Consider the following 13,219-nt stretch of genomic DNA (forward strand, 5'->3'; position numbering starts at 1 on the left):
CATGACCAGACACAAAATCAAGAGTCGTGCACTTAACTGGCTGAGTCACCCAGGCGCCCCATGGAGCACAGGATTTTGCAGACAGGCCATAAAGCTTGGAAACAGACTTAAAGTACTTGTCATATCTGGCATGTGGAAATAATAAACCACCTCTTATATTCCAAGTTGGTGTTGTGCAGAGAACGAAGAAGGAGTTAGACCCAGATGTAGTGACAGGCAGAGAGTCCAAGGCACAGTGGAAAGGGAAAGAACACAGACCTATTTACACAGCGGTTGTGCATATGTATGTAAGTGTGCGATCGAGCAAGGCAGTAGGACAGACATGATTTGTCTGTCTGTGGTGCTGAACTTGGGATAGGGCAGTGGGAGTAAGAGCAGAGTAGGAAGCGGGGGCATTCCTGTTTTCTTTCTCTCTCTTTTCTTTTTTTATTGGACATCTACAAAAGCTTGTTTTCACCTGTTACTTGTGTACTTAAAAGAATGTTCCAGAGTGTCTGTAGCACAGTGTGAGTCAACACTGGGACATGGCTACCTAATGGGGAATGTCTTTGGAGTGGCCAGCATAGGAGTGATTTTGGGAGTCTGAGGGGGTTCCCTGGGGTGGCCTTGGGGAGGCAGGGATTGAGAGAAAGACCAAGGGAATGAGATTCCTGGCCTCTCTCTGCTTCATCCAGAACGGCCTCGTATTGTTTTCTTTAATCAGTTTGTCAAAGTGCTACATAAGATTTAGCATAAAGCTGAACAGAGCTGCTGTTAAAAGCAATGCTCTGAAGCCCACTAACCCAGGACTGGAATGGCAGTGGCCTCACCTTGCTCCACTCTGAGCACTCCTGGGGGCTGCGGTTCATTTTTTGGCATTTCATCTCAAGATGGAAGTCAATGGCCCTGGATGTACTCAGCGAGCCCCATGATGGTAAAGGGTCTGGACACCAGGGGGAATGGTTGAAGAGGCCAGGTGTGGACAGAAGGCAAGAGGACTGACCCCAGTTATTGGAAGGGCTGTCAGGTGAATATGTTGGTTCTCTATGGCTCTAGGAGCAGAATGAAATCCATGGGTAAATGGAGATTTCCGGGTCCAAAGGTGGAATGGGCTTCCTTGAGAGGTAGAGAGCTCTCTGTTTCTGGAAGTATACAAGCAGAAAGTACTTGGCCACAGTGTTTGTGGCAGAGATTCTGGCAAGAGATGGCCATTCAACTAGAGGACCTGCAAGGTTAATTCTTTTCCAATACTGACTGAGCTCCTATGGTTCAGGCAGTGTGTCAGGCACTGGATCTATGGGGACGATTGAGAGAGATAGGAACCGTCTTCCAATAAAAAAGCAAACAAGACAACCAATAAGTGAATGTTTACATTTGAGATGTTGCTTCAAGGAATATAGTGATGTGATAGTGCCCACAAGGGGTATTATTTTTAGCTGGAGAGTCAGGGACGAGCGCTCTGTAGAGATAGCTTAGCCCTGCAGGATGGGAAGGAACCATTCATACAGAGATCTCCCTGGGCGGAGGGAACACACAGAACAGAGGAAGAGAAGCTGCCATGGGCTTGAAGCAGGAGAACCCTGTGATCAGATTTAGGGCTTCAAAGGATCCCTCTGGCCACTCTGGGAAGCAATAGTGGACAGGACAAGGCGAGGCATGAAGGCCAGGTAGGAGGTCATTTTAGTCAGGTAGGAGAAAGATGATGTCACCTAGAGCTGACAGCCCCAGAGTTGGAAAAAGCAGATGGATTTAGTTTTATCTTCCATGGTTCGATGTATCTGCTTCATTCAATCCACTGACCCCAGAAGTAGGTTGGCCTTGTAAAGTACTGCTTCCCAAACAATATATTAACATTTAGGGTTGGGCTAAAGGGTATTTAATCTCCTTATGTAGTAGCTCTCTTTGTGTATCTTGAAGTCTTACTTGGGAATATCCAAAGAGAAGGATGAACAAGGTCTTGTTGTGATATAAATTCTGGTAGAATTGCACAAATAGATTAACCGGCCACAATGTAGAAGACCAGGATGAGGTCATGTCCTCCCATGTCCCACTGTCCCCTTGGCTCTGCTGCACAGGTGGGCCAGGCCAAGGGCAAGGCTTCAGAAGTTAGGCACCAGGAGATAGTAACTGGCAAGGACATTTATCGGCTGGAAAGGCTTGGGTGAATTAAGCCCCTCTGGGCTTCAGTTTCCTCATCTATAACATGGGATTGTTGGAGTACATGGAATAACCCCCATAATTTGCTAAGCACAGATACCTGGTTTTCAATAAAGTGGTCCATAAATGACAAACACTACCACCTCACCTTCTCTTCACAGCCAAGCTTTTTGGAAGAATTATTTTCCAACTATCTTTGCTTCAGTATGTCTTCTGCTTTCTCTGTGCCCCCAATGTTACATTCCCTAATTTCATACACACTCCCCTTCCCTCAGCCCCTACTGCCAAACCCATTAGATCCTATTGTCTTTTCGTACTTGAATTTCGCCCCCTTTAACACTCTTGAACACATACTGGTTTCTTAAAACCCTCTCACCATTGGGTCATTCCATGACATCATTCTCTGCTGGAAGGTTTTAACATGGAGGGTACCATGATCAGATTTCCATTTTAGAAAAATGACTCAAAGTCACATAACAGCACTGTCACGGCACCCAGCACATAAGAATGAATGCATGGAGTTACGTGTTGGCCTATATTGCTCAGGGTTGTCATGATTTGCAATGTCCCATAGCATTCTGTGCAAATTTCTGTGACCGCTCTTATCACACTGTGTAGTCACCTTTGGTTTTGTTGTTTGCCGTCTCCAAGAAAGAAAGAAGATACCTACTATTCCCATTTACTTCTGGGATTTTTCTTGAGGCATGGCCACATGACTTCCTCTAGAGAGTGAGTTCTGAGCAGAAGCAGTCAATGTCACTTCCGGGAGGAAAGCAACATGTGAAACCACATGTTGACACAGAGATGCAGTGCTCAGCCAGGACATTAAGGACAGTAGTGTTGGAGCATCCCCTGGATCTGTAGCAGACTTGAGATGACTGATAAATCAATCTTTGTTGTTTTAAGACTTTGAGATTTAGTGGGTTGTCTGTAGTAGAAGGAAAGCCTAGACTAACATGAATAAAACAGAACTCTATCCCAAGAGCTTAATGCCATGTTCAGCACATATAGGACCTTAATAAATAGAGGTGAAAAGCATCAATGAATAAATAGGGAACAGCAGGGAAAAAACCCAAGAAGGCATCTCCTTAGGCTTGTGTATTGGAGTCCTTGGCTGGTTGGTTCAGTAGTTAAACAACCCTTTACCTTTCTGTAACATTCATGAAGGGCTTTCATACCAATTACTCGTGTGTTCTACACACCATTCTTGGAGCCAGATACCTAGTGGGGACCAAATCTCAGTAGCATGAAGTGGAGGCAGAGTTAGAACTAAGCTCCTGGTCTCTTAATTCCTGGGACAGAACTTTGTTCATTGCTCCTTAATACTTAGAAATGAGGCTGAACTTGTGGACTATAGCTATATAGGCTGCTGCTAATCACTGGGGATCCGGCACACAGTGTGTCTGTCTCTATGCCACATCAGCCCAAGACTTGGCAAGAGAGGCCAGAGCACGTGTTCTAATAATGGACACACTGGGATTCATGCCCAAAGGATGTCAATATACACACACATGCACGCACACACACACACTCATACACTCATACACTTGAGCAAGGTCACGAACCATAGTACAAGTGTGACAGAAATCCAGGTTGAATGCTGTTTGTGCGGCCAAGGCTTCCCCTCCCCCACTCAGCTTCTTTCTCACCTAGATCCCACCGACCCAACCGTTTGGACCATTTTCCCATTCGAGCCTCTTTCCTCGTCACTCAGAATATGCTTGGAGAGCAAGACAGGAGTCGCAACCACGCCTTAAATGTCTCTCTCGCATTTGTTTACACATAAATTCCAACTTTCGGTGTGTCCCCACACGTGCACACTCCCATGTGCTCCTGCGCACATGCACACATGTATTTGTACCTACATACTGATACACACTTAAAAACTCTCACTTATTCACACGTAACTGTGTGTCCACACATTCACATGCATGTGCATACACACACAAGTGTGCTCACCCAAATGCTGATGTATACTGAAATACGTGCTCATCTACTCACAAGCCCCTGCATATAATTACAGAACTGAAGATAAGAACTTCCTGTACATTCACTTTTAAGTACTTTTATGTATTCTTGCAAATATGTGTGCACACAGAAACATGCAACCCACACTTATTACTTGTGCACTTACAACCACAGGAGCAAACATACCTATGTTCATACTGTACTTGGTCATACACATGTCTTGTTGACGTTACCTATTTCAGTATCTTTTTTTGTTTTGTTTTGTTTTTTAAAGATTTTATTTACTTATTTGACAGATGGAGATCACAGAGAAGCAGGCAGAGAGAGAGGAGGAAGCAGGCTCCCTGCTGAGCAGAGAGCCCGATGCGGGGCTCGATCCCAAGACCCTGGGATCATGACCTGAGCCGAAGGCAGAGGCTTTAACCCACTGAGCCACCCAGGCGCCCCCCTATTTCAGTATCTTTAAGCCAGCACGCACTATGCCCATGCCTAGGTCCATACACATTCGCACAAGTGCATAGTCCCACAGTTTACACCTGTGTAAGTACTACACAGACACATAGATTCTGAGCACTTAAGGCACACTTCCATGTGTCCTGACAAACTGGATGGATCCCCCTGGGTTCTAGCTCCAGATCTTTCTCTTATAGCCTGCCAAGGGAGCTGCTCTAGTTCAGGCCCACCCTTCCTTCTCTCTTTTCCATTCCTGTTCCAACCCTGCACTCATTTTCTGCCTCGCCTCAATGAAAGTTCCTAGAAAGGTCAGATGAAGGTCTGGCAGCTCCAGCGTTCCCCTCGTCAGGAATGGGTAGAGATCCCCGTTGCTTTTCTGGCTGCCTCTATCTGCTCTCAGGTCTGTTAGCTCTGGTGAATAAAGCCAGGCCCTGGGAAGCAGACAGTTGGGCCTGGGGACTCCAGCTGTTTATAGAGCTGCTCTGCACTCCTGCTGCTCTGGGAGAACAAACACTGCCTGGAAAGTTTCTGCCACATGGGCCCAAGGGGCACCACCAGCTTTTTGCATGGTCGGCGAGGCCAGGTCCTAGGCTGGGAGTCTATTCAGTGAAGTTCTCCTTCATCTCTGATTTCCTTATGATAAAAGGAAACACAAGGCCTGGGGAATTCCAAACATCCAGGAATGATATATTTATATTTGGCTCAGGAGAAGATGGGCTTTGGGGGGAGATCAGATCTGAATTCAAATTCTACCTCTGCCACTGATGAGCTGTGTGACTTTATGCAAGTAACTTAACCTTTCTGAGCCTCTGATTACTTATCTGTAAAATGGAGATAATATAGCATGCTTCATGAAGGTTGCCATGAGCTCTGATTGAGATGACACAGGCAGGAGTGCTCTGCTCACTGCCTGGCCCGCAGTAGCATTTAAGGCGTGGTTGCGACTCCTGTCTTGCTCTCCAAGCATATTCTGAGTGACGAGGAAAGAGGCTCGAATGGGAAAATGGTCCAAACGGTTTGGTCGGTGGGATCTAGGTGAGAAAGAAGCTGAGTGGGGGAGGGGAAGCCTTGGCCGCACAAACAGCATTCAACCTGGATTTCTGTCACACTTGTACTATGGTTCGTGACCTTGCTCAAGTGATGTCCCCACTCCAGCGGTCAGATTCCTTTTCTGTAAAATGAAGGACTGCCTTCGACAATTTCTTAAGGCTTTTTTCTAGTTCTGAGATACTAGGTTATGTTCTTTTGAAATTATCTGCAAAGTAAATGAAATGCATATAGATAACTAAGGACCCAGTGGGGAGGAAAATGATAGTATCGTGGAATGTATGAGCTGAACCTGGTTAACTCCTATTCTGGATTAACATTATTAAGAAGGAGAAAACTATGTCACCAGTGGACCACTCCCAAGGAGGCAGGTCATTGCCAAGTCTTCATTCTTTGTGGATTTGGTTTCTCCCCTGCAGGGGGCCATGTCCCCCCAGGCTTCCCTTGTGGGCTAGCTCCAGTTTTAGTGTGTACAATTTTCCCCTGAGGCGTGCTGAGCCTGGCACGAGGTGAGGTTGGATTTCCACATTTGTGATGCTTAGGTGGTTGCTTAAGCCTGCTGTGCGGCTCTGTGGTCCCTCGATTTCCTGAGTCTTTGCACTTTGATGTGACTCAGTGTGGTGCACAGGGAACACCTTTTGTGGGTCAGGAGAACTGGGTCTTTAGCCCCCGCTGGTGTGTTCGTATCTGCTTCCTCAGCTGCACACTGGGCGACAGAGTGTCGATTATGTCTACTGCGTACAGAGTGCTTGGAAGACCGAGGGGTTAGTGCAGGCATCAGATGAGAGAGTGGGTGTGGAATGTGTTGAAAATTGTAAGTGCTATTTAATAATTATGGCTGATATCCACTGTGCTTGGCATTTTCTATGCTTTGTTTCCTAATCCTCACAATAGGTCATAAGGAGGAGGCTACTGGTACCCCACTCTGCAGATGAGGAGGCTGACTCAGGCTACCCTGTCCAGGGTCATGGGGCTGAACCTCAAGTTTTGTCTGGCCATGGAAGATTGTGTCTTAATTGCTATGCTGTCTCTAGAGAGAGCAAAAGGCACCAGGACAGAAGTCTGGAAAGGTAGACAGAAGACATGGGGGAGGGGAAATGGAGGGTCAAGGTCCTACGCTGATCAGCGTTAGCTTTGGGGGCTCCATTGTCATCATCGTCAACGTTATCATGGGAAACATTAAGAGCACTGACAAAAAGCATTTACTGTGATAAAAACTTTCTTGCACATAATTTCTACCCATGATACCTTGATGAAGTCAGTATGTAGTCACCACTGGGATTTTACGAGGCTTAAAGACATGAAGCAAGTCAGCTCCTCATACATAGTGAGTGAGGTCGGGTTTGTGTGATGCCAGAGCCGGGCTTGTAACCCCCACACAAGATAAGGGCAAAACTGCTGTTCTTTTAGGAGGAACCTGTGTCTAGGAAATTGATCTCTGTGCAGCCATTGTAGGGAAACAAGTTGGAGAGTAGATGTCCTCCAAGAACCAAATTCTTCACAGAGCTGGGAGATCCTGACTTGATCTGACGACTATTTACCATTCCAGAAGAAGAGTGGAAGTGTCAACACTCACCACACAGAGCATATGAATAATGTGCTTCTGATTTGGGAGGGATAAGAAGAAAAGCATTAGGAGCTCTCAAGACATCCATTTGAAGTATGGGAAAACTTGGCTTCTTGACCTGGATACCAATGAAAGGCAGCCGTGTTTGTTCCTAGACAATAGGTGGGATCATCTCCGTTTGGAGATAATAGGCCTATTAAATTTTCGGGAGTTTGACCAGTTGTCCTTTGGATGCAGTCAGGGTCGACTTGACCCTATCAAGACAGGCCTCTTTGCAAAAGGACAGATTTTGGACCATTTGCCCCATGACCTAGAGAGCTCAGTGATTTTTGCCAGTCTGGGATTGAAAGATTAGATCTAATCTCCATAAACGTTTAGGACCAAATAATTGTGTGAATCAACAGACCCTACTTGATATTTGGTTTATTTATCTTAAAAAGTCACCGAGCGGGGCGCCTGGGTGGCTCAGTGGGTTAAGCCGCTGCCTTCGGCTCAGGTCATGATCTCAGGGTCCTGGGATCGAGTCCCGCATGGGGCTCTCTGCTTGGCGGGGAGCCTGCTTCCTCCTCTCTCTCTCTGCCTGCCTCTCCAATTACTTGTGATTTTTCTCTGTCAAATAAATAAATAAAATCTTAAAAAAAAAAAGTCACCGAGCACATGTTATTAAATCACTGTGCCAGCTGCTGAGGTTGCCACAGGAAATGAGACAAGATTGCACCCCAGCACTAAGTTACATGGTAGCGAGAGCAGGGATGAATAAGCAGACGATTAACTGAGTTCCATGTTACTTAGCAAGTGGTAAGTAGCGCAGACCATTAACTGAGTTCCATGTTACTTACCAAATGGTAAGTGCTACTACGGATACTGTAAAATGTGTCAGGAGAATGGGTGGAAAGAACTCATTGTAGCCTTAGGTCAAGAATGCAGGTGAGCTCACACATGTACGCAGGTGTGAAAGTATGCCAGCTGCTTCTGCTTCCAACTTAGAGGAGAATAGGAAGGAGTCAGTAGGAGAAGGAGGGCTGGTGTGGTGCTCTAGGCAGAGTCCTCCATGGCATCAGCACAGAGACATGCCTGACTGGAGAACTCTAGGCCTTTCCATTATCCAGAAGAGGATGTGAAAGAGAGAAGTGAGGTAGGGCAGAATCACTGAGGGCCTTCTAAGATTTGCAAAGGAATTGGGGCTTAATGAAAGTGATGGGGAGACACCAGGGAGACGCTGAACAGGACAATGGTGTGGTTGAATGTGTATATCAGGAAGACCAATGTGTGAGAAAGAGGGCTCGGAGAGGGGCCGGATGAGATTTAAGACTCTTTTGCAGTAACGTGAGCAAGTCCCAAGGAAGCCTGAACTTGACTAGGGGTAGTGGGATGTCCAGAAATGGGTGGATGTCCAGAAATGGACTTCCTGGTAGTAACATCTGTCTTGGTGACAGTAACAAGGACTTGGTGATTGGCTGCCCGCTCTCACTTGGCTCATAAAGCGATGACTTTAGGCAGCTCTAATTACTTTCTCACAAGTTCGATCACTCCTTTCAAAACCAGTACAATTGATTTTTTGTAGTTCCTTTGTTTTCAAGGATTGGGAAAAGATTTTAAAGTAGTAAAGTATTTATAATCACAAATGCAATATTTGCTCCTTGCAGAAACTCAAAAAATAGAGAAAGAATGAAGGAAGAAAATTAAAAATTATCTGTAAGTCTGCAGTCCAGGGATAATTGCTATTAATGTTTTTGTATTTTTCCCTTCTGGTCTTTTTTTCCAGTATAGTGATTTATTTTAAACTTTTTATAATGAGAATGTTGAAATACACACAAAAGCATAGAGAGGACTCGAATCAACCCAATAGACCCACTGAGGCTTCTAGAAGCAGTCTTCCGCTCTTGCACAGTTGAATTATAAACTTACAAGTAGCTCTTTGCATTTTCTTTTTTCCATTTTTTAAAAAAGATTTTATTAATTTATTTGTCAGAGAGAGAGAGAGCATAAGCAAAGGGAGCAGCAGGCAGAGGGAGAAGCAGACTCCCCGCTGAGCAGGGAGCCTGATGTGAGTCCATCCTAGGACCCTGATCATGACCTGAGCCGAAGGCAGACACTTAACCGACTGAGCCACCCAGCATCCCAACATTTTCTTTTCATATAAAACTTCAGCCTGTTGCCTTAATTTTATGTCTGTGGTCCTGGGTGTTGGTGTGCACTAGCCCTGCTGGCTCTTTGGCCGTTTGCAGATGGATGTCTTTACCCAGAACACTGAATAAGACAGTAACAATACCCAAGTTGCACGGTACGCACTGGAGATCTGAAAAAAATACCAGATTCCCTATGTCCTCAGGGGAGCCCAGTGCAGAGGGGACATACTTTTGGGAGTGAGACGTCCCCAGCAGGAAATAGCAGCCTATATTTTGACTCACTCACCATAGTTGTCTCTGCAATGGAACCGAAGCTGTTGATGAAAATGTTGCAGCTCACATTCACCGGGGGACCTGCCAATCAAGAGAGATTTCCTGCTTAGCTCCACGACCAGGAAGAAACCCACAGGACAGGACCCCTCTTGGAACACTGACTTCAGGGATGGCTCCCTCTTGGTGGAGGAGATCCTTGCTTGCCCTCTACCCCACCCCTGAGCAGTAGGGGACTCCCAGCCACATGACTGTGCCAGATTCCCTGGTCCCCAAGTGAGCACCAGGTACAGAACACCAGAGGCTGAGCTAGGATGTACTTTCATTAACATAGGATGATTCATCGTCCTGCCATATGGCCGAAATCCCTTCCCCAAAACCCCATCGGCTGCCTTCTAATTTGTGGCTGAAATGTATTTATGGCTCCAGCATTTGGAGGCCATCTTGGGAATCGCAAGGAACAGCAAGTTCCTTGCCTTGAACTTATGAACCAAGAAAGATTGCCTGAAAGGGCATGGATGGGGATTACCAGCTGAGGAATCCAGAGGGAGCCTCAGGGGAAGTCCATAAGTCTTTATCAAATACTTTCCAGGCAAGCTATTTGAATTCTACTGCAAAAGGTAGGAAAGACATGGAGGAATATTTGCTCTTTGGGATCTCATTGTTAGGGGACCTCTGTCCAGTTGAAACCCAATCTCTTCATTTTTATTAATGGTAGCAGTTACCTACTACTGAGCCTTTCAGGGTTTGCTGCTATCCTGAGAGTGTTACCGACACTATCTCATATCCTCTCCACAACTCCAGAAGAAGATACAGTTATTACCTCCATTTTGTCGATGAGCAAACAAAGGCTCCGAGAGATTATTTGCTCAAGACCACACAGCTACTAGTAAGTGCTTGAGCCAGAGTTGGAGTTCAGATTTCTCTAATTCCAAAGTTGATGACTGGCTGTACTTGGAAGAAAGAGATTCAGAAAGAGGAAGGGACATGCTCAAGGTCACAGAGTGGTAGAATGCGGGATTTTAAGCACTGGGCTTTCCCGTGAGCTAACAAGGGGTCCAGTATAAAATAACCAGAGAGGGCTGGGGTGCCTGGGTGGCTCAGTGTAATAAGCCTCTCCCTTTGGCTCAGGTCATGATCTCAGGGTCCTGGAATCGAGCCCCGCATCTGGCTCTCTGCTCGGCAGGGAGCCTGCTTCCTCCTCTCTCTGCCTGCCTCTCTGCCTACCTGTGATCTTTCTCTGTCAAATAAATAAATAAAATCTTAAAAAAAAAAAAAAAAAGTAACCAGAGAGGGGTGTGAGACTATGGGTAAGATTGCTATGAACAGTAGGAGTCTAGGTCTAAGAGAGGTTCTGGAGAGCAAGGCATAAGGAAAGATCTCCTGAAGGTAATAAACCTTGAGCTGACCTTGAAGGCAGGTAAGACTTGGATAACAGCTCATAATCCTTCCCATGGAGATTGCAATATGCAATCTGTGAAATTTTTCAGGCCTGCTTTCTTGTTGATCCTCATGAGGTCCTGAGGGGGCCAGAGCGAAATCACTATCTCTGCTGCGGAGCTGAGAGTTTTAATAACTTGCTGAGGCTTATTTAGCCAGCAGGTGGTGGAGCCAGGACTCACACCCAAGTTTTCTGACTGTGGAGAGAAGGAAGCAGATGTCTTTGTGTCCTCTGCGATCCGCTCCTCTCTGCCCCTCTTTAAAGAGGAGCCCAAATATTTGACCCAAACTCAGTCAAAGTTTCCTTCTTTTCAGAAATCTTGGTGTGTAGGAACGGACCCAGTCTTGTGGTGGGAATCCAGGCTTTCCCTCCAAGGGAGTGCCAGGCTCCGTGGGTTTTCGACACAGCTCCGATATTCACGGGCAGTCCGATTCAGGCACGCCCCTTCCCACTTCTAGGTCACAACTTCCCCATCAGTCTGGGAGACTAGCTCTGGATCTAGGTAAACACTCTGAGCTCCTTTGGGAATTCCATTTGGAATTCCCTTATGGAAGCCATTCATGTGAACTACGAGGTTACAGGATTTGGGGACTGAAGGATTTCTTAAGGGTCTACCTCATCAATTTCTTCCCAAACTGCTGTAGAATATGTAGTATCTATCTACTTATTTTAGTAGTATCTATTTATTTATATAGTATTTATGTAGTCTCTATCTACTTATTTTAAAGATTTTATGTATTTATTTGACAGACAGAGATCACAAGTAGGCAGAGAGGCAGGCAGAGAGAGAGAAAGGCGGGGAAACAGGCTCCCTGCAGAGCAGAGAGGGGCTCGAACCCAGGACCCTGAGATCATGACCTGAGCCAAAGGCAGAGGCTTAACCCACTGAGCCACCCAGGCACCCCTGGGTAACCATTTAAACTGCAGATTCGTCAGCCCGATCCCAGACCCAATGAACCTGAATCATGGGAGCTTAGCCCAGAATGTATTATTGAACAAGTGACCAGGGTGATTCTCACACACAGCCAAGTTTAGGGACCACTGCTAGAATGGCTCGAGCTCCTGTTCAAGGCTGAGTGCTTGCACACCTCCGGCAGCTGGGAACTCATTTCATCGTCCGCAGCTCTTTCCATAGCTGGTTACTTCTGTTCTGCTAAAAAATTTCCCTTATGCTGAGTGGAAATCTGCTTCCTCGTCACTTCCACCTAAACAAAGACCCATTAAAGAACCCCCCCACACACCTCATTTAGACTCAGACCCAGGCTTTTCTTTTCATTTGGTCTCATACCATTAAGATGCCCCAAAGAGTTACTGCCCTTGCCTCGAAATGATGCACTCAGAGTTCCCACCCAGGCCCTGCAAGTGTCTGTTGCTGTGACTCTCATATAAATTAGATCCTGATTTATGTGTGTGAGAGGGCGCCAGCGAAAGGGACCCCATGGGGAGGTGTGGTTCATTGATATAAATCTGAAATTAAATTATCCTCGAGAAAATTACAATCTGGCTGCCTTTGGCAGTGGGATAATGTATATATTTCATTAAATATTAAAGTTTAATTTTGCTTTTGTGTATGTGTTGGTATTAGGCTGTGTCCCTGATCCTGGGAGCCATTATCCTACACAAAGTCTTAAGAAAGATACAGACTATCAGTGCTAGAAGGGCCTACGTCCTACTGGATTGTTTTATAGATGCAGAAACAGAGGCCCAGGTATGTCAAGGGATGGCCTTCGGGTCGCACTGTCTGGTCAGTTGTGCGAGGACTGGATTCCTGTTCTCCCGCGCTTTCCTTCCGTGTTCTGATTTTTATTGCCACTGTGCTCTGCAGACTGAGGCTGCTGTTCCTGCCCCTCTGTCTTCAGGAGAGTCAAGAGCAGGCAAGTTTTCTGGTGCTTGAAGGGAACTGCTGAGTGATTAATCACTCCGTGGAGTTTTCAAACAACGCAGGCCTCTTCCTCTGTGTTAGGGTCACAGGGCCTTATCTACACGCCTTTTTGGGAGCTCTGTGGTTTTTAGGGGGCTTTTGGAAATCCCACTTGTGCTTTGAGTGGAAGTGTGAAGGGACCAGAGGACTCAGGGGTGGGAGAACCCTCGTGCCAACATTTCAGCTCTTACCATGAGGGAGAACAGAGAAACCTTGCTTCCCATTTCCTGGGCAGTGAGGTCGGGTGGGGGCTGTGGAGGGTCTTCCAGAAAGATGTGCCTTGCTCA

The 13,219-nt window shown here is 46.2% G+C and overlaps 1 protein-coding gene across 1 annotated transcript in view; it reads right to left on the reverse strand.

Moving 5' to 3' along the window:
* Positions 1-13,219, reverse strand: part of GLRA1 (glycine receptor alpha 1) — a 51,640-nt gene that overhangs the window by 34,743 nt on the left and 3,678 nt on the right. The window contains exon 3 of the mRNA XM_059416329.1: positions 9,587-9,654. Within this exon, the coding sequence (XP_059272312.1) occupies positions 9,587-9,654 (68 nt within the window). The remainder of the gene's footprint in view (positions 1-9,586; positions 9,655-13,219) is intronic.

Source organism: Mustela nigripes, chromosome 12 (genome assembly GCF_022355385.1).
Source record: "Mustela nigripes isolate SB6536 chromosome 12, MUSNIG.SB6536, whole genome shotgun sequence".
Taxonomy (NCBI): domain Eukaryota; kingdom Metazoa; phylum Chordata; class Mammalia; order Carnivora; family Mustelidae; genus Mustela; species Mustela nigripes.